The sequence below is a fragment of the Trematomus bernacchii genome, unplaced genomic scaffold, assembly GCF_902827165.1.
Source record: "Trematomus bernacchii unplaced genomic scaffold, fTreBer1.1, whole genome shotgun sequence".
NCBI lineage: Eukaryota > Metazoa > Chordata > Actinopteri > Perciformes > Nototheniidae > Trematomus > Trematomus bernacchii.
The window spans coordinates 9,905,904-9,930,701 of record NW_022988098.1 but is presented as its reverse complement, the minus strand read 5'-3'; the positions used below and the strand labels follow the sequence as shown (position 1 = coordinate 9,930,701).

General features: G+C 43.8%; 2 protein-coding genes across 5 annotated transcripts in view; one reads left to right on the top strand and one right to left on the bottom strand.

Annotated features, from left to right (window-relative positions):
- LOC117475663 (nuclear factor 7, brain-like) overlaps positions 1–14,518 on the top strand; it is an 863,632-nt gene extending 849,114 nt beyond the window's left edge. The window contains exons 1-2 of one of the 3 annotated variants that reach the window (XM_034121989.1): positions 12,101–12,247; positions 12,889–14,518. In XM_034121989.1, coding sequence (XP_033977880.1) covers positions 12,906–14,288 — 1,383 coding nt within the window. In that variant the 5' untranslated portion in view covers positions 12,101–12,247; positions 12,889–12,905 and the 3' untranslated portion in view covers positions 14,289–14,518. Of the gene's footprint in view, positions 1–12,100; positions 12,248–12,818 lie in introns of those variants that run through there. The other 2 variants (XM_034121988.1, XM_034121990.1) reach the window with 2 other exon arrangements.
- Positions 1–24,798, bottom strand: part of fbln2 (fibulin 2) — a 76,830-nt gene that overhangs the window by 17,104 nt on the left and 34,928 nt on the right. The window lies entirely within an intron of this gene.

Here is a 24,798-nt window from a genome sequence, read left to right as displayed (position 1 = left end):
TCCCGCACTACTGTGACAGACCATGGGGCTGGGTCAGCTACTAACATATTCATATTGCTCTTCTAAAAAAGAGAAATAGGAAGGTTAGTTTTTAACTGAAATGATCAAATAAAGTCAAAATGTCACAGTGTTTACAAACATTGACCATACCGTTCACCAGCCCCCACCCCCCTGCCTACTGTAGGCCTATGTTGAGTATACTCTTTGTTTAAAACTAATTGGCCATCGGAATGTGTGTGTCCCAACCCCCCCCTGTGATATCTCTTCTCCAGCAGTCTGTAGGTTTGTGTTCGCATATTTATGCTGTCGCAGTTCCTAAATGACACGTTTACACCTTAAAACGATGTTTAAAACGAAAAGTAAACGTTCAGGGTTTTTATTAATGGTAATTTTCAGACTGTGAGTTGTTTAGTGGTAGCTCATATAGTCTTGATTCTTGTGGTTAAACTTTTCGCTCCGTATTTGATGGTAGTGGTGTCGAAATTCATTCGTCACTTCCTTTTCAGTTTTTGTTTTTTTTAATCTTTTTTTGTTGTTATTATTGTTACGTCCTGTCTGTATACACGTGCTTTAAAATGTATTGTTTAATTCTACATATTTGTCATATAATAATCAAAATATATGTTTACATAGTCTTTGTCAGCATATTTTTGCCACGTTATGCACCCCTTGCTATTTTACATAATAAAAGTGTCACATTCATGAAACCAGCTCCATTCATTGGTACTAGTCCTACAACTATACCCTAAAAAAAGCTTGAGGGTGGGATTAATACAAACATCTTTTTGGGTGGGGTGCATTTTATGACAGGCCTGGTTATCACAATATGCCCCCACTTGCTATCTTACAAAATAAAAGTGTCACAGATTGATGCATTTAACTTCAATATAAAGAAAAACATCTTCTGTTGTAACAACAATAACATTATAATAGTAACATAGCTGAACATGGTATTGCACATTTAGCTTTCAGTGTTACTGACCTGAGATGTTTTTATTACATGAATTAAGGTGACTGAGGCTTGTTAACATAGACTTTTCAGTGTCCCACATTTTGCAACAGAACTGTCCCACATTAGGAAATGCAGATTGTCTGAGACAACTTGGCACTAAGAGTACTGATATGTCTACCATTTATTTTCTGAGTGTAATATCTGCATTTTCTCTTTTGAAAAACTAAGTCCTAGTTTGGCCACTCATTTTTAATCACACACGTCTCCCCATCCCATTCAAATTCAAATTCTTGACTGGAAGGGCAGTGTTGCCTACATGTAAATGAATGGCATTGCCTATATGCATTTGAAAATAAATAGTACCCCCCTCTGAGTGACTATCTGTTGACTTCACATCTTGTCACAAACCAGGGGACTTTACTTCCTGATTTTTGGAATACAAAATAATTTATCTGTGTACGTGTTTCACTGAACGAGCATACTGTACTGTGATCTGCATGCACTTATCAAACATTTAATTAAAGTAGTGAAAACAAATAGTGAGGGGGTCCAAAATCAGCCAACGTGCTTTGTTTTTAATGTTCATCACTATAATAATAAGTACATTATTCAAAAGTTTACATTAACTTTGGATAATAACACGGGAGAAACGGATCCTCTCTTTTCCTCTCTCCCTCTCTCTCTCTCCTGACAGCCCGTCAGTTTCTCATGCAGCTCGCCAAACAGTGGGCGGACATAATAATAATATTAATTATTTCACACAAAAAGGTTATGACAATATATGACTATTGACGTACAAATAACACTGTCTGTCAATTGTGTAAAATAAGAGGATTAGATTACAACTTGTATTTAGAAATACTCTGTTGTAATTATTGATGCATAAATGTGTTCATCCATTCAATGTGGCATCTGCTATAATGGGGTTAATGTATGATATTACTTAATAATACAATACACTATATAATATATGATATGATAATTACATTTTAATTTGATTCATTTCTTATTTCATAGTTTCTCATCATTATTATGAAAGCACCCATTGTTTTAAATAATGGTTGGAATGTGACCTGTGAGCCTTCTGAATTACCGTGGGATAGCACATTCTAAACTAAAATGTTCAATCAATAAAGTAACATCTTATCTTATCTTATCTTAATAATATCTTCATATAAATAATAATAAGAAATCATACAGTATGTGTCCGAAAGGGAGCAGGAGGAAGCAAACACAAAAATATACAAAAAATATACTGCATGTTAAAGCAAACGATTGTAAAGGTAAAAGTATGAGCATCAAATCAAATCAAATCAAGTTTTATTTATATAGCACATTTTTAAACGATTTTTGGTCGAGCCAAAGTGCTGTACATATAATAAAAATACCCTACAGTAAAGACACTTTACAGCAAATACAACAGCACAGTTTGTTCAGAATATCAGTATGAGAAAACGATACCCTCTGTCCTTAGACCCTCACATCGTACAAGGAAAAACTTCCAGAGAAAAACCCACATTTCAAAGGGAAAAATGGGAGAAACCTCGGGGGAGCAACAGAGGAGGGATCCCTCCCAGGATGGACAGAAGTGCAATAGATGCCGTGTGTAAATCGAAGAGATAATACATTTTACAGCGTAGGTAGACAGCATGACAAATAAAGAAGTGTAATGTAAACATTTACATTATTATTATTATTATTATTTAATATATAAAGACTATATATTATTGAATTACAAGATTATATATACTTTATTTGATCTAAAATATTGATGTGTTCAAATGCTCTTCTAAACAAAACTGAAAGTCCATGAAAAGTTGTCTGTATTTGTGAATGAAGCACCATCTCCTGGTTAAATCCTGAAATTGAAAATCTGGCAACGCCCTCTTGGAAAATAGTGGGAGGGCTTAACATTCCCAGATGCTGGTCTTAGGCAGGTCTTAGGCAGGTAGCAGGCAGGAAGCTGTAAACTGGAGTCTGAAATAAGCTGCTGCATCTGTACGTGTTCGGCGTAATGACGTACGACGTCCTCCACAACTTCTGTAGCCCTATTCAGCCACTTGTTAACAACCATCGTTTTTTCAGACACGTAAACTCTTCAGAAATCACCAATCACTGCTGATGGATTTAATGTCGTAGAACCAAACGTGATCCGTCTCTTCAATTTGTGTCAACCACAGACCTTATTTCCAGCTATTTTCCAAAATCCTATGGAGAGATCCCATTGGCTCTGAGACGAGGGTACAGGAAGTGGTAAAATGCTGACTCACTTCCGGGTTTTAGGACTCGTCACATGACTTCACGTCACCACTGCTAAGCTAAAGGTGGCTAATGTTGGGCTATAAAGGAACTACAGCACGGTCACATGACTTCACGTCACCATCGCTAAGCTAAAGGAGGCTAATGTTGGGCTATAAAGGAACTACAGCACGGTCACATGACTTCACATCACCACCGCTAAGCTAAAGGTGGCTAATGTAGGTTGAGTGGTATACTCGTATTATTCATGCTGTAATTCCTCTCTGTAGTATAATGTGCGCTACACTAAATTACTAATATTGTGTCACATTTGTTTTTGTAATTTCTTTCAGATAAACTGTTTGAGGAAACTTTCAGCAAGGCGGATATCACAGGATCGGTCTTTGGTGGAGTTTTTGTGGGAGCTTTTATACTTCTTGCTCTGCTTGTTGCTATAGAGTTCACAAAATGTTGTGCTAAAAGTAAGTTCATATGATAGATGGTTTCACCATGTACATCATGTGTAGACATCAACAAAACAGTAACCCTCTCATGTCAAAAACCTATTCTTTAAAATCGACATTTCATTCTCAAGTTTTACCTGCCTTGATGTAGCTTAAGAGTTTTTCTCATCACAATAATTTATATCATCCTTACTGTATTATTATAAAGATGGAGAAAGCTTTTGTTAATACTGTTCATCATAGGATTAGTTTTTTCAAAATGTAAAATATTGCATTAAGTGTCTTAATAAGAGTTCTGAATATCCTTCACTTCCATGCTTTTTTAAATTGTAAAACCTAATAAAACAAGGTCAACAAAAATGCTTTTCTTGATACATAATATAGCCACAAATTACAGTTTAAATGTTTTGATTATCTCCAAAAGAGATTATGTGCAAGGGTTTTGTACTTGACAATGACATGTATTTGGAAACCTTTTCTGTGGTATTTGAAGGTGAAATGTGTTGTTGTTGATCTATAAAACAGAAGCTAATTGATCAAGAGCTGACGAAAAACCTTTCAAACTTTTATCACTTTGATTAAATACTGATGAAAAAGAACTGAACGCAGACTTAATGTTGTATCATATTATATATCAGGGGTGTTTCTAGAAAGATATAGTATGAGGCAGTGTTGTAGTCAAGTCACCAATTCACGAGTCCAAGTCACTCTCGAGTCACCACTCTTCGAGTCCGAGTCCAAGTCCGAGTCACCAAGGGAGAGTCGTAGTCGAGTCCGAGTCCAAGTCCGAGTCACCCAAGGAGTGTCCGAGTCGAGTCCGAGTCCGAGTCATCATTACCTGTGTTCGAGTCCGAGTCCAAGTCCGAGTCACCCAAGGAGTGTCCGAGTCGAGTCAGAGTCCAAGTCTTCATGTATTAATCTTCGTGGATATATGTGTTGAAATGTAGCTGCTCCTCCACATTGCTTTTATACTGTCATGTTATACTAATCTGTCTATTGAACTGCTGTGAAGCCAGTTTGGCTACAAGTCTTGTAATAGGTGCTATACAAATATAAAGCTTATTACTAATATTAATATTATTATTATTATATATAAATAAACTATGTTTAAAATGAGTTACCTTTTAGAGAAGTGATTATATTTGTATGCCAATATTTTCCTATGGTAAAGTTTTCGTTTTGCACTTTTATTTTGATAGTAATAAGATCGGGACTCTTATTTTGAAGGAACTTTTACCGGTTAAATCGGTTTACTGATGAAGATTTAGCCCCAGAAAGCACATAGCTACTTAGCATGCAAAATGACGTCATTCTGCATGTTAAGTAGCCATGTGCTTTCGTGTTATCGGCTGAATCTTTATTTATTGATTAGATCACGTTACTCTGATGATAGTGTTCAAGACAGCCTATATGTCTGAACTCGATGTTTAGAGTAATGTGTTACGGAGCCTTCTCTTCAATATTGTTTCCACATAGAGCATTTTGCGCTGCTCTTTTCCAATGTGGAAGCAGAATGTGTGAAAGTATACAGCACAATGCGGGGTGTGTCTCTAGACATCTTTAGACTGGAATAGCGGGGCCCAGTACGTGAACTCGCCTCGCAGCCGGTGCACACGCCAGGATAGAGGACATCAGACTCCATAGAAAACTTGCTCGAGTCAGCGTACGCGATAATTCACGAGTCCGAGTCCGAGTCCAAGTCATCGTGCGCGAGAATTCACGAGTCCAAGTCCGAGTCGCGTCAATCAGTGCGCGAGTCCGAGTCGAGTCACGAGTCCCGAAAATCGGCACTCGAGTCCGAGTCCAGGACTTGAGTACTCCATCTCTGGTATGAGGTGATACTGTGGCGCTGATCTTGTTTATCAGATATATCAATTATATTGAGAACATGACGCCCGCAAACAAATGGACGTAAACAACAACGAGACGTAAAAACAAAGCTGTCTCTGCCGTCTGACGCTCTGTTTGATACTCATATTTCTGGAGGAATTATACAGTTTTTGACAAACAGAAATATTGTTGTCTGTCATCACTTTAACATTTTACGGGGGAAAATCTGCATTTTGGTTTGAGGGCGCACGCTGAGAGTTAGAGGGAGCAGCGTACTAAACGAACCACAAGATAAACAAAAGTATAAGTTTCAGTGTGGATAGGTTCATAGTTAAATTAGTTCATATTTTTTAACTGATGTGCCATAGACTTGACAGATATTTGGTTTGTGAAACACTATGTGAGCCTCCAAGTTTACATACAATAAATCAGTTTATATTTGAACTCAAACACCACTTCAACCTTTAATCCAGCAATAAATCGATAGTTACGGCTGTAACTACGTTTCTATGAGTCCCGGATGATCGCCAGAGGCGGTGCTTTAGCACTGGATATGTCCATCGCACGCATGCGCAGGTCGTGTACCTAATAACAACAAAGTCACCTGTGACCCACGTTACGACGGCTACATAGGCCGGCGTCATTAGTGGATCGGCTCCCAGAATCTTCTCGCGAGCACACAAGAATTCTGAGTGACAGGAAACTCTGGCGGTCATCCGGGACTCATAGAACCGTAGTTACAGCCGTAACTATCGTTCTATTTCGTCCCTACTGACCGCCAGAGGCGGTGCTTTAGCACTGGATGACCTATACCAACCAAGTCATGAAGAATCCAAGCCCTTGCTCACTACTGGAAGCAGCGGAGCTCGGCAAAAGGACCACGCCCAAAGAATGGGGAGTGGCGACATTAACCTGATAACAACTGGAGAATGTGCCAGAAGACGCCCACGACACCGCGGCGCAGATGGTCTCCAGGGGCACCACTCTCAGGGCAGCCCAAGATGTAGAGATGCTCCTTGTAGAGTTGCATCTCAGCCCTGATGGCAGGGGGCGGCCACTGGCCCCGTAGGCATGTGAGATGGTATCGACAACCCAGTGGGGCAGCCACTGGTTAGAGGGCACAACCTCCTTTAGTGCCGCCATGGCAAAATCAAGAGTTGCTCCTACTGCCGTATACAGGCAGTAGCCTCGATATACGCCCTTTGGGAACCCACAGGGCACAGCAACTTCGACGTGCCGTTCTCCTGAATGTCAAAGCGTGCCAGCTGGGCAGGCTGATTGAAGTGGGTTTGTGGAAGCACCCTGGGCAGGAATGCCACATTTGCCCAAAGGGCAACACCTGAGAGTCCCACCTCGGGCATGTATCGTTTATGGAGAGGACATGCAACTCCCCAACTCGCTTCCCTGAGGCTATGGCAAGCAGAAATGCTGCCTTCGTGGGCAGCCACCTAAGCCCCACCTGGGCCAGGGGCTCGAAGGGAGGAGATGATAGGGCATCCGGCAGCAGGGGCAGGTCCCAAGCCGGAGCCCTCGGGGTACTAGGGGGATGCTGCCGTAAAGCCCCTCTCAGGAAGAGGGACACCGACCTGTGGCACCCCGCCGTGGCGCCGTCGACACGAACATGTCGGGCAGAAATAGCAGCCACATAAATTCAGAGTGGAGTGAGAATGTCCACTATCTAGAAGGGACTGCTGTCTGGGCAACAGCGTACATGCTGTCCCAAGGAACACGCACATTCTTGCCCCCCAGTTGGGGTAGAAAGTGCATGAGTGCAAGCTGCACAGCCCGAAGCTCTAGCACGTTGACATGGCGTGCACCCTCCTGGGCAGACCACTGACCCTGAACGGTCCTGCCCTGCCACACTGCACCCCACCCTGAGAGACATGCACCTATGGTGACGGTCTCCTGGCGGGATGGGATGGCGCCCATGGGCACGCCCATCAGGAGATAGGCCTTGCCCCTCCAGCGTGACAGAGAGTGGAGGCAACGCTGCGACACCCTGACTTTCCTGTGCTTGTGCCACTTGGCGTCCAAGTGAAGGCTGTTCAGCCACATCTGCATGGGGCGCAACGACAGCGGGCCTAAGGGCCCAACGGCCGAGGCAGCCGTCAGTCTGCCCAAGGGCCGGAGGAACTGAATATAAGGCACCATCTTGCCCGGCCCACGTGGAAGTAGGCATCCCTCAAGTCCACGGTTGAGAACCACTCCCCCTGTGCATGTGCTGTTGTCAGCATATAGAATGGCAGCACCTTCAGGAATCTGTTGACTCCTCTGAGGTCCAAGATCAGGCGAAATCCGCCGACTTTCTTGCTCACGAGAAAGTACGCCGAGTAGAACCCCCTGGGCTAAGCAGAGGGTCTACTGGCTCGATTGCGTCCTTTGATAGAAGGACGGACAACTCTTGGGCCAGAGCTAGGGCCTCTGCCAGATCGCTGACGACTGTCATTTTGGCCCGGCCGAAGGCTAGGGGCCGGCACTGCGGTTCGTACCCCTGGGTTAAGGTGAAAACCACCTAAGGGCCGGAAGTACAGACAGCCCAGTAACTGAGCTGCTGCTGGGAAAGCAGCCGAAGACCGGCCCCGAGAGTCTCGGGACCTACCCCCCCGGCCTCCGGAGCCCCCTGGGGGTCGCCGGTAAGGCTCTGAGGCACGAGGCCGCCTAGAAGGCGGGCGGCACGAAAGCCCCCGGGAGGTGGATGAGTGGGCTGCTGGGACCTGCGCAGACCACCACTGTAAGCTGGTGGCTGAGAGCGGCTGCTAGAGGGGCCCCTGGGCCTGCTGAGAGTGGGCACAGGCCTATAAAGACCCAAGAGCTGCTGCCTGGTCTGCCTAGCTTGGGCAGCACGCTCCAGTAGGGTAGCTGCCCCAAACAGCTCCCCTGGCTCGACTGGCACACTACGGAGGACATGTCTCCGACAGTGGTGACTGAGCAGGCCAAACCTGCCGATGAGTCTGCACCAATAAGGACATAACTCGTCCCAATTCCCTAGACATTAGGGCAAAGGCTTACAGTGATGCATCACTGAGGCCCAGCAAAGAAGGCTCAGCCGGAGCCTGCTGCAGAGAGGTAGAGACAGCCAGTATCAGATGGGAGAGGGAGTTCCCGTGCCGCTGTGTCGTAGGCCCTACAGAGCAGCTCGTTTGTGACCCTGCACTAAGGCCGAGGGCACCTGGCATCAGGAGCCAGAATCGGGGAGGCGATGGCAGGCTCAATGGATGGCAAGCGACCCAGCCCCACCCTCGCCGGATCCTGCATGGCAGCAGAGTGGGAGAGGGCCCTGGTGTCTCTCCAGCATGCATGGAGCTCCCTCAGGTACTCCTCTGAAGTGCCCTGCAGAGAGCTCTGAGCAGAGGAGTGGGAAGCCTCCTCTGGGGTGAGCGGGGCCCCACCCCCCCCCCCTTCATAGAAGAGGTTTAGCCGGAGCCGCTAGCGACATGGCATCCTCAAGCAGAGGTGTGGCAACCGAAGGAGGGCCAGGCGGCAAGCTAGTAGCCCCCACACTGGCCCCTGGCTGAAGGGCCAACAGGAGCGACTTCGTCTGCTCCATGACGGCAGCTAACCGACCCACCTTAGAGGACAGCCTGTTTCTAGCCCTCTACCAACCCATAGCCATCAAGTCGCCGGGAACGGCCAGACTGAGCTGGAGGAAGTTGTGACGAGGAGAGGTACCACCTCTGCGACTCTAGCCACTCTGAGCGCCCGAGGCATGAATCTACAGCTCATGCAGGCGCTTTGCGTGAGACCCTCCCTCAAATGCTCGAGGCCAAAGCAGAGGGGGGCAGCGGTCATGGCCGTCCTCGGGCTCAAGAGAAACCATACAGGCGCTACATGAATGAGCCAGTCTGTAGGTAGCCAGATGCAGCGTAGCCGGGAGCGGGTGCGAGAACACAGCCTTCACCAACTACCTGCTGAACGGAAAGAGTAGAGCAATGCTCCTACTCGCCGAACACAGAGAGGGATGTGAATGACCTACACCCACGTTACTAGCAGAGGGAGCGGGAGCGAGAGCACTGCCTTCACCTAGCTGGATTAAATAAAGAAGCTTAACGGGGCAGCTAATGGCGCGTTTCCACTACACGGCCTCGCTCGGCCCCGCTCGGCCTCCTTTGGCCGCGCCCGGCCTCGTTAGGACCAGCTCACTTTATGGCGCATTTCCATTACAGTTTAGGAACTGGGGTATTATCTATAGTAACGCAGTGTAGGCGGAGCCGTGACGTCATCTTCAATGAGAACCCCAGAAAAACAACACAGCCGTTAGCTGTTAGCACTCAGAGCTCACAGCTCCTCATATATGTTCAGAAACTAGACAAAAGTTAAACAAGTACAAACCACAGACTGCCTGTGTCATGGTGAATACAGTCGCTGCTTTATTTATGTCTGTATAGGCCGTTGTTGTGAGCGTGGACGGTCGGAGCATATACTGCGTTAGCTTAGCCAATCTCCATTTAGAAAACACGCATTTTAAAAGGTTTTTCGCCTGCCGTCTGTCTGCAGACTTGTCAAAGCATTAATTCATGGTTTTTACTAACCGGTATCAGTATGTTGTTACTTCGGCATCATTTTGAAACGTGTATTACAATTAAATCACAGTCAAATATGTCCATCTTGTTGTAGTTGTAGCCCCCTTGCCAGCGATGCTCTCTCTAGTTTAGCATACTCAGCCCGACTCAGCCTCGTTGTCTCTGGCCCTAGACCCACGATTTTATGAGGCCAGAAAAACTGTGAATTAGGACCCGCCGGCCGGTCCTAGGCTAAGTGGAAACGCAACCAAAGACGGGCCGCTGACGTCACAGCCCTCTTAAACCGTGCTCCGCGCTGTAGTGGAAACGCGCCATTAGCCAGGCGGCTGCTGCTAAGAATCAAGCAGCACGTCTACCAGGAGCGGGGGCAAAAAACACTGCCTTCACTGGATGAGTTAAACAATGAAGCTCAACAGAACACGACAGATGTTAGCCAAGCGGCCGCTGCTAACAATCAGAGCAATACGTTACAGGGAGCGGGAGCGAGAGCACGGCCTTCACCAGCTGAGTTAAATAATGAAGCTTAACAGTACACGCAAGACGTTAGCCAAGCGGCTGCTGCTAACAATCAAGCGAGATCAAGTCAAATAACACAAATGTTTAAGACCAGATAACTAGCTTCTAAGAAGAGAACAGCACAGAGCCGTAGTTACAGTAGTAACCATGGCCAGTGCTTACACGGCATAGAACCGTAGTTACAGTAGTAACCATGGCCAGTGCTTACACGGCATAGAACCGTAGTTACAGTAGTAACTATGGCCAGTACTTACACGGCTTAGAACCGTAGTTACAGTAGTAGCTATGGCCAGTACTTACACGGCTTAGAACCGTAGTTACAGTAGTAACTGTGGCCGGTGCCTAAAAGTGTCAGCCAAATGGCTGCACACTAGATAATATAATATTGGGAGGATGAAATCCTCTTTAATGGCCACACATGCAGAGCACACAGCACACACAGTGAAGATTGTTCTTTGCATCTACTCATCTTAGTGCTAGGAGTCTAGTACTAGGAGCAGTAATACAACAATATAGCGCTACTGCAATCAAAACCATATGTTACCGGGAGCGGGAGCGAGAGCACTGCCCTCACCGGCTGAGTTAAATAATTAAGCTTAACAGTATATGCAAGGTGTTAGCCAAGCGGCTGCTGATAACAATCAAGCCACCAAGTCAAAACACATGTTAAGACCAGATAATTAGCTTCTATGGAATAGAACAGCCCGCATAGAACCGTAGGCCATGGTCACAGTAGTAACCACGGCCAGTGCTTACATGGCCTAGGACCGTAGTTACAGTAGTAACTATGGCCAGTACTTACCTTACTCTCTGCATCTAAACAAAAAACGGGCAAAATATGGCACCCTGGGCTTTCCATACTAAATTGAATGAGAGACGCAGCTAAAGCTGGAAACTCAAATGCTAATGATAGCTCGGGCACAACGCCACAAGCAGAACTTTCAAAAGAGCATAATAAGGGCAACTTTATGGGAGAGGAAGCGGGAAAACTGTCGTCACCAGAAAGTCTAAGCCAAACAATAAATAAGACAGCAATCAGGACAACTTAGCTGGGAGAGGGTGCGGGGACACAACCATCACCAGCAACAAGTTGACACAAACCTGTCCGTCGAGGCTCTGCACAGCCGGCCACAGCTCCTGGAGGACGCGTTAACAACCCGTAGCTCCGACTGTCAGTCGCGAAGCTGCACGCGGCCAGCTGCATGCAGAGAAATCCCTCAGATCAAACGTTCAAACCTGAACGCTGTAGGCTACAAGAATGTAGCCGCGGTACTCTCGCGAAGCGAGAAGATGAAAAGGAGCCGATCCACTAATGACGCCGGCCTATGTAGCCGTCATCACGTGGGTCACAGGTGACTTTGTTGTTATTAGGTACTCGAACTGCGCATGCGTGCGATGGACATATCCAGTGCTAAAGCACCGCCTCTGGCGGTCAGTAGGGACGAAATAGAACAGCACTTTGGACTGAGACACTCCCTGAGTTACATGAGGAGACAGAGTTCAGCAGAGGAGGCGTGACAGAGCTCCTCCCTCACCTGACTCACCTGTGACAAACCAGGAAACACTTCGTTCTTCTCCCTCACTACAGAGAGACAGACGGACTGAAAAACAGACGATCACATTCACCTTCAGACCAAACTAACAACTTCCTCTGAGTTCAGCTACAGGAGAGAAAAGTGGAAACTACAACACTGCTGCTTCTACCTGCGGACCCTCCACCCCTGAAGGTGAGTCTGACTCCAAAAATCAATCAAAGTGAATTTCAGTGAAGTCAGTAGAGGAGGTGGAGGGGAGCCATTACTTTTATTTTGTAACTTCATAGTTGAAGACAAATCCTGAAGTGCTACAAGCAGTAAGTATAGAACAATATAAAACAGCACAGAACACGGTAAAATGAATAGTAAAAAAAATAAAAGGTCTAGGAAAAGGCTCTATTGAAAAGATGGGTTTTGAGGCCTTTGATAAGTATTGTGACTTCTGCAGACAAAAAACTGACTTAAAAGCGACAATGCTTTTTAATATTAGGCAAATGGGCCAAGTCACCAAAACAAAGGTAATTCCTCTGTGGAGCTGAAAGTCCTGCTATACTTTAAAAGCTTCATTAAGACTGTACAACTGAATGATACTCTATGAGCTACTTGACGGTTAAAATGTTCTGTACTGCAGAGATGAAATGAGGTTAAACCAGTTTACAGAGGCTGATGAGTGGCTGGTGTTTGTGGAATGAGACACACCTGTGTGTTACAGGTGAACAGAGAGACTAACCAGGAAACACTTTGTTATTCTTCCTCACTGCAGAGAGACAGACGGACTGAGAATCAGACGATCAGACGGTGACTGACTGTACTTCCTGTCTGCTGTGTTTCAGCTTCACTCAGAGACAACATGGCTTCCAGGTTAGAGGAAGATCTCTGCTGTCCGGTCTGTCAGGAAGTCTTTAGAGATCCTGTCATCCTGTCCTGCTGCCACAGCTTCTGTAAAGCCTGTCTGCAGACCTGGTGGACGGGGAAAGAAGTAAAGGATTGTCCAGTTTGTAAAAGAAGATCCTCAAAAGATCCACCTCATAACTTTGCTTTAAAGAACCTGTGTGAGACCTTCTTACAGGAGAGAGATCAGAGACCTCCAGAGGCTCTCTGCAGTCTGCACTCTGAGAAACTCAGACTCTTCTGTCTGGACCATCAGCAGCCAGTGTGTCTCGTCTGCAGAGATTCAAAAAGACACACCAACCACAGATTCAGACCCATCGATGAAGCTGCTCAGGATCTCAGAGAGGAGCTCCAGAAATCTCTGCAGCCCTTACAGGAGAAACGGAAGCTCTTTGAAGAAGTTAAAGTGAAGTTTGATCAAACAGCAGGACACATGAAGGTCCAGGCTCAACGCACAGAGACGCAGATTAAGGAGCAGTTTAAGAAGCTTCACCAGTTTCTAGAAGAGGAAGAGGAGGCCAGGATGGCTGCACTGAGGGAGGAAGAGGAGCAGAAGAGGAAGATGATGGAGGAGAAGATGGAGGCTGTGAGCAGAGAGATAGCAGCTCTTTCACACACAGTCAGAGCCACAGAGGAGGAGCTGAGAGCTGAAGACGTCTCCTTCCTGCACAACTACAAGGCTGCAGTGGAGAGGCTGCAGTGCCCCCTGCTGGAGGATCCACAGCTGCCCTCAGGAGCTCTGATAGACCAGGCCAAACATCTGGGCAACCTCAGCTTCAACATCTGGAGCAAGATGAAGGACATGATGTCATATTATCCTGTCATCCTGGACCCAAACACTGCTCATCCAGGACTCATCCTGTCTGAAGATCTGACCAGAGTGAGAGAAGGAGAAGAGAGACAGGAACTTCCTGATAATCCAGAGAGGTTTGATAATGTCTTTGTCCTGGGCTCTGAGGGCTTTAACTCTGGGACTCACAGCTGGGATGTCCAGGTTACAGACAGTACATTCTGGTTACTGGGTGTGTTAGCAGAGTCTGTCCAGAGGAAGGGAGACATAACATCTGGATCATGGGGAATATGTTTCTATAAAGGTAAATACTCAGCATGGTCACCACCAGGTCCAGACACTGATCTCCGCCTGAAGAAGGAGCTCCAGAGGGTCAGAGTGGATCTGGACTGGAACAGAGGAAAGTTGTCGTTCTCTGATCCTGACACTAACACACACATACACACCTTCACACACACTTTCACTGAGAAGATGTTTCCATACATCATCACTCAGGAGGAAGTGAAGATATTACCACTGAAGGTGTGTGTGACAGTGGATCAGAGCAGGTAGAGATACACAGGAGCATTATATCTATGATGTTCATCTCTTAAAGGGATCATTCACTGACCTCTGAACCTGTCCTCCTGCTGTCTCTTTTTTCTAAACATGTTTTTATTCTTGTTGTTATTGAGTTTGATAATCTGCTTTTTGATCATACTGTCAACCTTAACCTCTTAAGCACGGCGGTCCCCCCATTGGACCCCTCCCACCTTTTTTTTTTCGAGATAATGTCTCAGGGCTTCTTAACATTTATGAAACTATTAATGTGTAGCACCAGATTAACGGGAAGGATCTCAGCTAACTGAAGATATGAACCATTTTTACCAAAACAAAACACAAGTCTCATAAGAAGCGTCTAAATGACCCCTGAGCGAAACAATTCTAACGCACTGCGGCACACAATTCAAGATAAAGATACCCTTATTACTTATCTTAGCTGCACATACAATATAGCCGATTAAAGCTGAGACTCCACTGATTATTTAGGTATAGTATCATCACTGAGTGATCCGAACTTGCGACAGGGGAAGCAAACACAGACATCACAACACGTACCTTTACGGAGCTTTTACGACAGATTGTCTCACCGTAGCTGTCAATTAGGTCAAAAGACGTGTTCAATGGCATTAAAACGAAAAAAAAAAATACTACAACTGTTGATCCATAGGTTGATAATGTACCTGTGCCTTTGAAGAATTTTTTTATGATCCATAATTCCATTTTTTATGTAAAAATCGGAGCGGAAAAGTTAGCTGCTAATGGTAGCCACCAGAGTGTATGCAGCTTCCGGTTTTGGTAACGCGTCACTCTCACTCCTTATTTGTTAACGTTTTGGTGTGTATATAATAGGGCTGTCAGTCGATTAAAATATTTAATCGCGATTAATCGCATGATTGTCCATAGTTAATCGCGTTAATTTTCGTACAATGTCCCACTGTCTGGCTACCTGCATAAAGTCAAGTGCTCGGCGCAGTTGTCGGCGAAATGTCATTGAAACAGCTCCTTATATCCGTTAGCGCAGCTAGCTAGCACCAGATGCTAACAACAACAACATGTAAGGTGTGCCTCGCTCGCGCGAGTCGCGCCACACATACACACTCCCTCCCGGTCCTCCCGATGGCCAGTCCGGGCCTGCCAGTGAGCGTGGAAGTGTGGTCTGCCACAAGCGGGCGGTAGGAGCGGGGCTGTCAGCATCAGCTTGTAGATGGTATTTTAAACTCGATGCGCTCTGAAACTACGGCGGCCGAGGACAAAAAATACACATGCGTTAATCGCGTTAAAATAATTAGTGGCGTTAATTTTTTTTGCGTTAACGCGTTATTAACGCGTTAACTTGACAGCCCTAGTATATAACCTTCCCTCGATTCCATTGGCTCTAGCGGTTATAAAGAGATTTCATTCATCAAAATCGACCAAGGGGGGCCAGAGATAGGTCAAATCCACCCAAATGACCCCAGAAGTGTTTTTTTTTGGCTAAACCGCTCTAAAAAGGTCAAATTTCACTTGTTTTGCATCAATCTTGATACAGGGTACTTATTATATGTTGTACTTTGGATTCCTAAAGCTTTTAGTCTACTAACCCATCATCCAAGGGTGGTTTTCACTAGAAGTAAAAAACAATTTTTGGACGGACACTATAATTTACGTTTTTTTACTATGTAAAATCTGAATTTTCTTTAAAATAAAAAACATCTATATTGATTCTGACTTTTCTACATCCAACTCACAGGTTTATCATTACTTTGAGAATAAAGATGATTAATTTAACCCTTTTAGAAGGGAAGATATGGTCATTTGTTCTGGGAATGTCATTTTCGAGCCTGAGACCTGAAAAATAGGCTCAGGGCTTAAGAGGTTAATTAAATTGAAACACGTGCATTTAGCAGACACTTTTATCCAAGTAACATCATGTTCATCAAATATGCTGAACTGCTTCCTTTAGAGGAAATAAGAGATATATATTCTTTACATTTTAAATGATCTCACCCAGATTCAGAACTTTATGTCAGGTTATAGTTCAACCTTCCCTGTTTTATTGAAACTATGTCGTTATAAATTGTTAATTTGTGATTTGTGCATGATGGGAAAATAAATAAATAATATGTTTAATCCAACTGCGAGTTTGAGCAGCGAATCATTTATCAGATCCCAAAATAAATGCATTTTAATTTCCAGTCCAGACAATATTGTTTTTAAATCGTTGAAATCAAAGTTTTATTACATGCAATTTTTACATTTTAAACTTCTATAATCATATAAAACATAAAGTTACTGGGTTTAAATGAACTCCCTGACAGACCTCTTCATCAGGGAATAAAATAAATGTTTTTAAGAGATTTCTAAGTATTTAAATACAGAGTAAATGTTAAACACAGTTTTCCCAGGAGAAGCCTAGAGAGGACGACCCATTGCTGTTCAGCGTGGATTATCAAATGCACACGTTTATTAACTCTAAAGGATTTAATCTCAATCTAAAATACAGATTTCTTGGCAGCGGTGTGTTATCGAGTTTTAACAACCTCTTAAACTTCTAATTTGACCAATCAGAATTTAGTATACAGCTAAGACGTGTAATAAAATACAATAATATATAGTAAAGTAAAATATATATTGGAGACCATAAATTAATGTGTGCACTATGAATATATAAAAACATGTATGTCACAATAGAGTTGTGCATTAATATTAATGCAATGATATCACTCAGATTATTAAAGCAGCAACAATCACATTTAATGAGAAAAGAGCAAACAGATGTTACAATGCTGTCAAATAATAAACAAACTAACATTTCTGATTAAATCAGTTTCACAAGAACAGAGGTTTCTTCAGACTGAAAACAAGTTGCTTCTTTTCCTCATTGTATTCATGTTTATTTCCTCACTTACATGAGACGTCTCAGAATAAAAAGTAGAACTAGAGAATGCAATTCCTGAAGAAATTGCTAGTGGGAATGCTTTATGCTGAAAAGCTGACGCTAAACTGCTATGCTGAGAAATGTAATGTGTAAGAAGAAAGTGAAGAATTTAGATTGAAATGATACATGAACACTGGGGGCTTGAATGTGTGATGAGAGAAGAAAAGAAAGTAAAAAGGCTTGGAAAAGCAGCAGAATATTTCAACTGCAAACTTTTGAACTAACTTAATGGCGAATGATCTTTCGCCATGCCAACGGCATTTGATGCCATACCATAATACGCTTAGATGCGTTGATGGCTGCATCGTTACCAAACCTGTGAAGTTTTGGGCCGTTTGGAGCATTTTCACTGAAGTTATGAGAAAACCGTGTTTCATGGCGAGCATTGTGTTGCCATGGCAACGGTATTTGAAGAAATCTCAAAACTGTCCCGTAGATGTCTTCACGGCTGGACTGTTAGCACACCTGTGAAGTTTGATCACTTTTTGAACATTTTCATAGGAGTTATAGCGACATCGTATTTTATGGCGAGGGATGCATTTCCATGGAAACGGCATATGATGACACCCCATAATTGACGTAGAGCTGTTGAGGGCTGGACCGTTAACCATTATCTGAAGTGTGGTGCTGTTTTGACCCTTTTCATAGGCGTTACGACAACATCGTGTTTTATGGCGAGGGATGCGTTTCCATGGAAACGGCATATGATGACACCCCATAATCATACTTGCCAACCCTCCCGATTTTCGCGGGAGACTCCCGATTTCATTGCCCTCTCCCGGTTTCCTCCCGGGGTCATATTTCTCCCGCATTTCTCCCGATTTCTGACAAAATCAGATTTACTCAGGACTGTTTCCACTCAGACTTTAATACAGCTACACCATTGTTTGGTTTCCATGGTAGCGCGTCCCTTTAGTAGCGCGCGCAACTGAAAGTCTGAGAGGGTGAGGAAGATAGTCACAGAAAACAGAACAAGAATCGACAACTCGACCCTCTGCTCACTCCTTTCCTGTATAGTACAGGTCCAGCCCACACATATGCTCCATCAAGGATGGTGCTACAGGCCGCAAGGCAGTGCACTTACAACTACAATAAGCATGTTAATGTTAATCTAATACACGATCCACTAGCTCCCCCCCCCCCCCACGGTGATTTTGAAATGCTCCCGATTTCTGAGGTCTCAAGGTTGGCAAGTATGCCCATAATTGACGTAGAGCTGTTGAAGGCAGGACCATTATCTGAAGTCTGCTGCTCTGAGCATGTCAGTTGGAGTTATGACATCATCGTGTTCCATGACACAGGTGTTTATATTTGAGCTAACGACGTGTCCAGAGATCAAGTGAGAGGAGAGCATTTTCATTGCTCTGAATGAGAGATAAACCTTTTACATGTGAACGTTTTGTTGAAGAACCGTAACAGATATCGGTGAAATTTCAAAGCGTGAAGCATGTCAAGGAACTTGAGCATCTGAAGTGTACTTTTTGTGTACTTTCGGGTTAATAATGTGGCCTTTTTGGCAGATTAACTAAAGGTGTGCGGCTGCTGTGGTGGGGAAAGATGAGGCTGAACTTACAATGGGGTTTAATGGAGACAGGTTGAAAGTTGTTGTCACTTCATGCCCTCAAGAGGCATTTTGTTTAATTATTTTGCTAAAAAGCTACGAGATGTTTTCCTACATTTCTCATGAAAAAGTATGTCTCAGGAATGTAGGGTTTGGGAATTATGGCAGGTTTAAAAGAAAATATGAAGGCAAAATTAAATCTGTCCGCCACTCTAGCTGTGACATCACACACTCTAAAATCTGATGAAGGCCTCTTTACCAAGGTCTGAACAATGTTTAATATCTCTAAAAGTACGAATCAGATTTAAAAGTTGTGTTACACGAATAATGTCAGAAAGATGTGAAACATTTTAAAGTTGGAATGAGGTTTCTGAGTGAAGAGTTTCTCCATTGACTTCCATGTTAAAGATTTGATGAATTATGGGATGTATCTCTGGAATTATGAAAGTTATGAATGAGAAAAGTAATAGCCATCGATTCCCGACCGAGCTGAACGTTTTGATGTTTGAACGGAGTTTCTGCGATGTGGAATGTGGGAGAAGAAGAGGTGCAAAATAACTCGGCGGAATAATAAAGAATTTCGTGCGTAGCATAACAGATAGTTGGAATGCTGTATCAGCATTCCCACTAAATAAAGTAAATCTCATCTTAACTAGTACCAGAGATGGAGTACTCAAGTCCTGGACTCGGACTCGAGTCGGACTCCAGTGTCAATTTTCGGGACTCGTGACTCGACTCGGACTCGCGCACTGATTGACGCGACTCGGACTTGGACTCGTGAATTCTCGCGCATGATGACTTGGACTCGGACTCGGACTCATGAATTCTGGCGTACGATGACTTGGACTTGACTTGTATATTGACGCTCCGACTTGGACTCGAGCTTAATCTTCATCAGTAAACCGATTTAACCGGTAAAAGTTCCTTCAAAATAAGAGTCCCGATCTTATTACTATCAAAATAAAAGTGCAAAACGAAGACTTTACCATAGGAAAATATTGGCATATTTTAAATATAGTTAGACTAAGACATATTATAGGTCATTTACAATAATAATAATAATATTAATATTAGTAATAAGCTTTATATTTGTATAGTACTATTACAAGAATTGTAGCCAAACTGGCTTCACAGCAGTTCAATAGACAGATTAGTATAACATGACAGGATAAAAGCAATGTAGAGGAGCAGCTACATTTCAACACATATATCCACGAAGATTAATACATGAAGACTTGTGACTCGGACTTGACTTGGACTCTTCTTAGGTGACTCGGACTTGGACTCGGACTTGAACACAGGTAATGATGACTCGGACTCGGACTCGACTCGGACACTCGTTGGGTGACTCGGACTTGGACTCGAACACAGGTAATGATGACTCGGACTCGGACTCGACTCAGACACTCCTTGGGTGACTCGGACTTGGACTCGGACTCGACTACGACTCTCCCTTGGTGACTCGGACTTGGACTCGGACTCGAAGAGTGGTGACTCGAGAGTGACTTGGACTCGTGAATTGGACTCGTGAATTGGTGACTTGACTACAACACTGACTAGTACTAATACATTTTTAAAGTAACCTTCCCAGCCCTGTTTAAGCTGGACAAATTGTTAACCAGGAACAAGGTGTATTCTCCTGTGTGTATTTGTCGGCAGTCCTTTGCTGAAATGTCTTTCTCAAAGCTTTTGCTCCAGGGAAATTGAATGAACTTGTGATCACCTTCCCTCGGGATCCGGAGGAGGAAAATCCAGAATCTGAGGATGTCTTCAGCACCTGGTGTGTGAATAACAACCAGGAGCTATTTTCCCATGAGGTTTATTTTACCTAACCACTACACAAGCATCACCTCTCACACCACAGGACAGAGATGGCAAAAGTAAACACATCCTTTACTCAAGTAGAAGTACAGATACTCGTGTTTAAAAATACTCTGGTAAAAGTAGAAGTACTGACTAAACTTCTTTACTCAAGTCAAAGTAAAGAGGGCTTTGAAATGTACTTAAGTAAAAAGTACCCATAACTACCAGCTGTTTTAAAGAGTACGTGACCTCCCTTTATATTAATAGAACAATAATGTCATTGTTAGCTAATGAATGTTTCCATGCTGAACAAAGGGCAACATGACAACGTTTTCATTGGTCCCTCTTCTTTAGAGAAGACCAGGAAATGATGGATACACGGATCGTGTTCAAATCAATAGGCACGCAATGACTCTAAATAATAATGATCACGCCACCAAACACAGATTCAAACTAAAGTAACCAGCCTGTTTGGAAAAAGTAAGAAGTAGAAAGTACAGGTATTTGTGTTAGAAATGTAAGAAGTAAAAGTAAAAAGTCGTCAGAAAAATAAGTAGTGGAGTAAAGTACTGATACCAGAAAAATGTACTTAAGTACAGTAACGAAGTATTTGTACTCCACTACTTCCCATCTCTGCCACAGGATATCGTTTATTGTATCTTATTACATGACTTAGTTGAATACTTAATTCTGATTGGTTGATTTGTACATTCCAGAGGTCTGTTATTTTTTGCTAACAGACCATTGCTAAGGAGAACAAACCGTTGCTAAGGAGGATAAAGGGACAGTTTGCAGTCATATTAATCTGCAGAAAAAAAAGTCTGGTCAGTTTAACGTCAACTGTGGACAACAAACATCATTTTTTCCATCAGAAATCACTATTGAATACTATTGGTTATTCACTTTTATATTTGTGGAGAGCAGGAAACTTTAGATTCATGATGGAAGTGGAACAGACTATTTTTTCTCAGAGGAAGCAATACGATCATTTAAAAATCTATACTTTTAGTCAAGTTGTTGATTTATACATATGTATCCGTGTAATAAGGATATTCTGCAGTGAGGTGGTCTTTAATTAAAATACAACACCCCCTTGCTGCCCATTCGCCCTTAAAATGTGGAGCACACATTCATCTTACCTACTAAGATGAACCGTTTCCCCTTTTTAACATCGTGTAACTCCCTGTACACTCTTACTGACTCATTCAGCTCAAGTAACATATGTTTTGGGGCCTACCTTTGCAAATGTCCCCATTTTTCCCCAACCTAAAGACATTTGTTGTCTTCGTTTTAGGGGCAAATTAAACATTAGTGCCCTGTCCACATTGTCCCCTGAGCCCTTCTTGCCATTAAGCCTTGGGACGGAAAGGACTTTTTCCAATGTTTGTGTTTTGCCAATGGTGCGTAAAAACATCTTCTTCATCTGCTATGGTGGCCATTTTATTTGCAGTTCCTCAAGGTCTTTACCTCCCCTGACTTGGTCACTGAGGATGAACTCAAAATGGAGACTATCGTAGAAATGTCTCATAAGTCTCATTTAATTATATATAATGTCACTGTAACATTATTTTCTAACAGTTTAAATTCACGTCTAGCTACTTAATGTTCTCAGACAGAAGGGTTGACCATTGTCAAGCAGTTATCATATGGATCTTAGGTTTGTAATGACCATGTATGCAAGTTTCGCCCGTCTTGCCAACATTTCTCTAGCCTGTAATGTAAATTCTAGCTGAGACCTCCCCCCTTTTGTCTTTTGTCTCTATAAAGTGCTTGTTTTTCTGTTGTAACACGGTCAGGTTCTTGTATCACATCAGTGTGCAGGTTATCTGTCCTTCCAGCTGGAAATAGATTGATTCTGTTAAATACTATAACTCTTTATTAAACAACACAACTTTGGTTTAAACTTGTATCTGTTAATTTCTTACCAGAAGGTGATTAAGTGTGGAATTTCCACCACAGAGATCTTTACACTTCTGTTCGCCCTTCTCTCCATCCTTGTTATGTGAACCTGTCTCTATCTCCATTGTTAGGCAGTGCTATTTGCTCTGTTTCGTTCCAGTCTAAACCTAAAAATGACCACCCACCTCTCCACATGTGGGAACACTTTGAGTCCTCCCTCTGCTCACTGAATGGAAGAAAATCAGAGGGGAAACATTAACTCTTATGTAGTTCTTATGCATCCAGAGGCGACTGCCAGACGGATTCAATAAACTGGGCAGGGAAGGACTGAACTTTCAGTGTATGAGAAGTTTTTCATGCAGGCCCGTATTTAAGCAGCTCATGATCTGAGAAAAGGAATTCTTAAACTGTTAATACCACTAATTCTGGACATTTAGAAGCACTGTACATGTGGTGTATGAAGGAGCAAGCTACACTTATTGTGCTAGTGTGTACTAAACTCCAGAAGTATTTGCCGTTTTGCAAATTCATTGATCAATTAACCATCTAGAATCAGAAATAAAAGCATGGATGCAAACAAACTATCTCCAACTGAACAGTGACAAATCAGACATCATCATCATCGGCCCCCCATCCCGTGCCAAAGCCATCCAGAATTTCAACTTCACCCTTGACGGCAACACTCTATCTCCCCCCCTCACATCCGCAACCTCGGAGTCATCTTTGACAGTCAGCTCAAATTCAATCACCACATCAATCACATCACCAGGACCGCCTTTTTCCACCTCAAAAACATTGCCCGTCTCCGCCCATCACTCTCCTCCTCTGCTGCTGAAACCCTGATTCATGCATTCATCACATCACGACTCCACTACTGCAATAGCATCCTCTACGCCAGTCTACGGCATACCATCCAACCTCCTCAATAAACTCCAACATATCCAGAACTCTGCTGCCCGCCTCCTCACCCACACCCGCTCCCGAGACCACATCACTCCCGTCCTCCAGAACCTCCACTGGCTCCCCGTCCGTCAAAGAATCGACTTCAAAGTCCTGCTCATAACTCACAAAGCCCTCAACAACCAGGCCCCCCCCCCTACCTCACAGACCTGCTGCACCACCACACCCCTTCCCCCTACCTCACAGACCTGCTGCACCACCACACCCCTTCCCCCTACCTCACAGACCTGCTGCACCACCACACCCCTTCCCCCTACCTCACAGACCTGCTGCACCACCACACCCCTTCCCCCCTACCTCACAGACCTGCTGCACCACCACACCCCTTCCCCCTACCTCACAGACCTGCTGCACCACCACACCCCTTCCCGCTGCCTCCGCTCATCAGAAGCCAACCTCCTATTCATCCCGACCCGCATCAATCACCGGACCTGGGGGGACAGTGCCTTCTCCGTCGCTGCCCCCTCCCTCTGGAACTCACTCCCCCAACCCATCAGAGACTGCGTTGACCTCACCACCTTCAAAAAACTCACAAAAACTCACCTCTTCAATCTGGCTTTTAATGTGTGATTGTTTTTGTATTGCTTGACTTTAACTTTAACTATATATATTTATTTGTTGTTCTTTTCTTTTTTTCACTATCTTTGTAAAGCGTCTTTGAGCACCTGTAAAAGCACTAACAAAATAAATCTATTATTATTATTATTATTATCTACAGCAGCAAGCTTTCTTGTACGGCAGTATTACATTTGGACAATCAACAGTTAACATCAATGAGGGCAGGTAGACTAAATACTGGAAATACCTCTCAGTACGAGGCGAAACCACAGCCTCCAAACTGAACATAAAGTTGAATCAACTCCAACAAAAACTCACTTTCAAAAAGGTAGGATTTATTTCAGAACTGTTGGGACCGCGGCTCATTGACTGTCAATGCTTGATATACTGACTGAACTCTATCTCTTTTGTAGTTTGTCACCTGACTGCTCTCACCTGCTCACTTTTTTTTTGTACATGGACACAGAGAGAAGGGGTGAGTCGTGAAGTAAAGATTTATTTTGACAGCAACTTTTTCACTTCAATCGCCACCGCAATTTCCATCACAATAACACTTCTATTGCAACGGTTATTGGTACTGGATTGTATGGTATTTTTACCTGTTTTCCTGGAATGAATGGTTAAAGGTCCCATGTCATGGCCATTTCTACTGATCATATTTCCATTGTTGAGGTCTACTAGAATAGATTTAAATTGTGCAATTTTCCAAACTCACATTGGTTTCTCATACAGCATCTCTGTATAGTATGTGTATTCACTCTCTGTCCTAAACGGCTTGTTGGAGCTCCTGCCCCCCCCTCCCTGTGAGCCCAGTGTGCTCT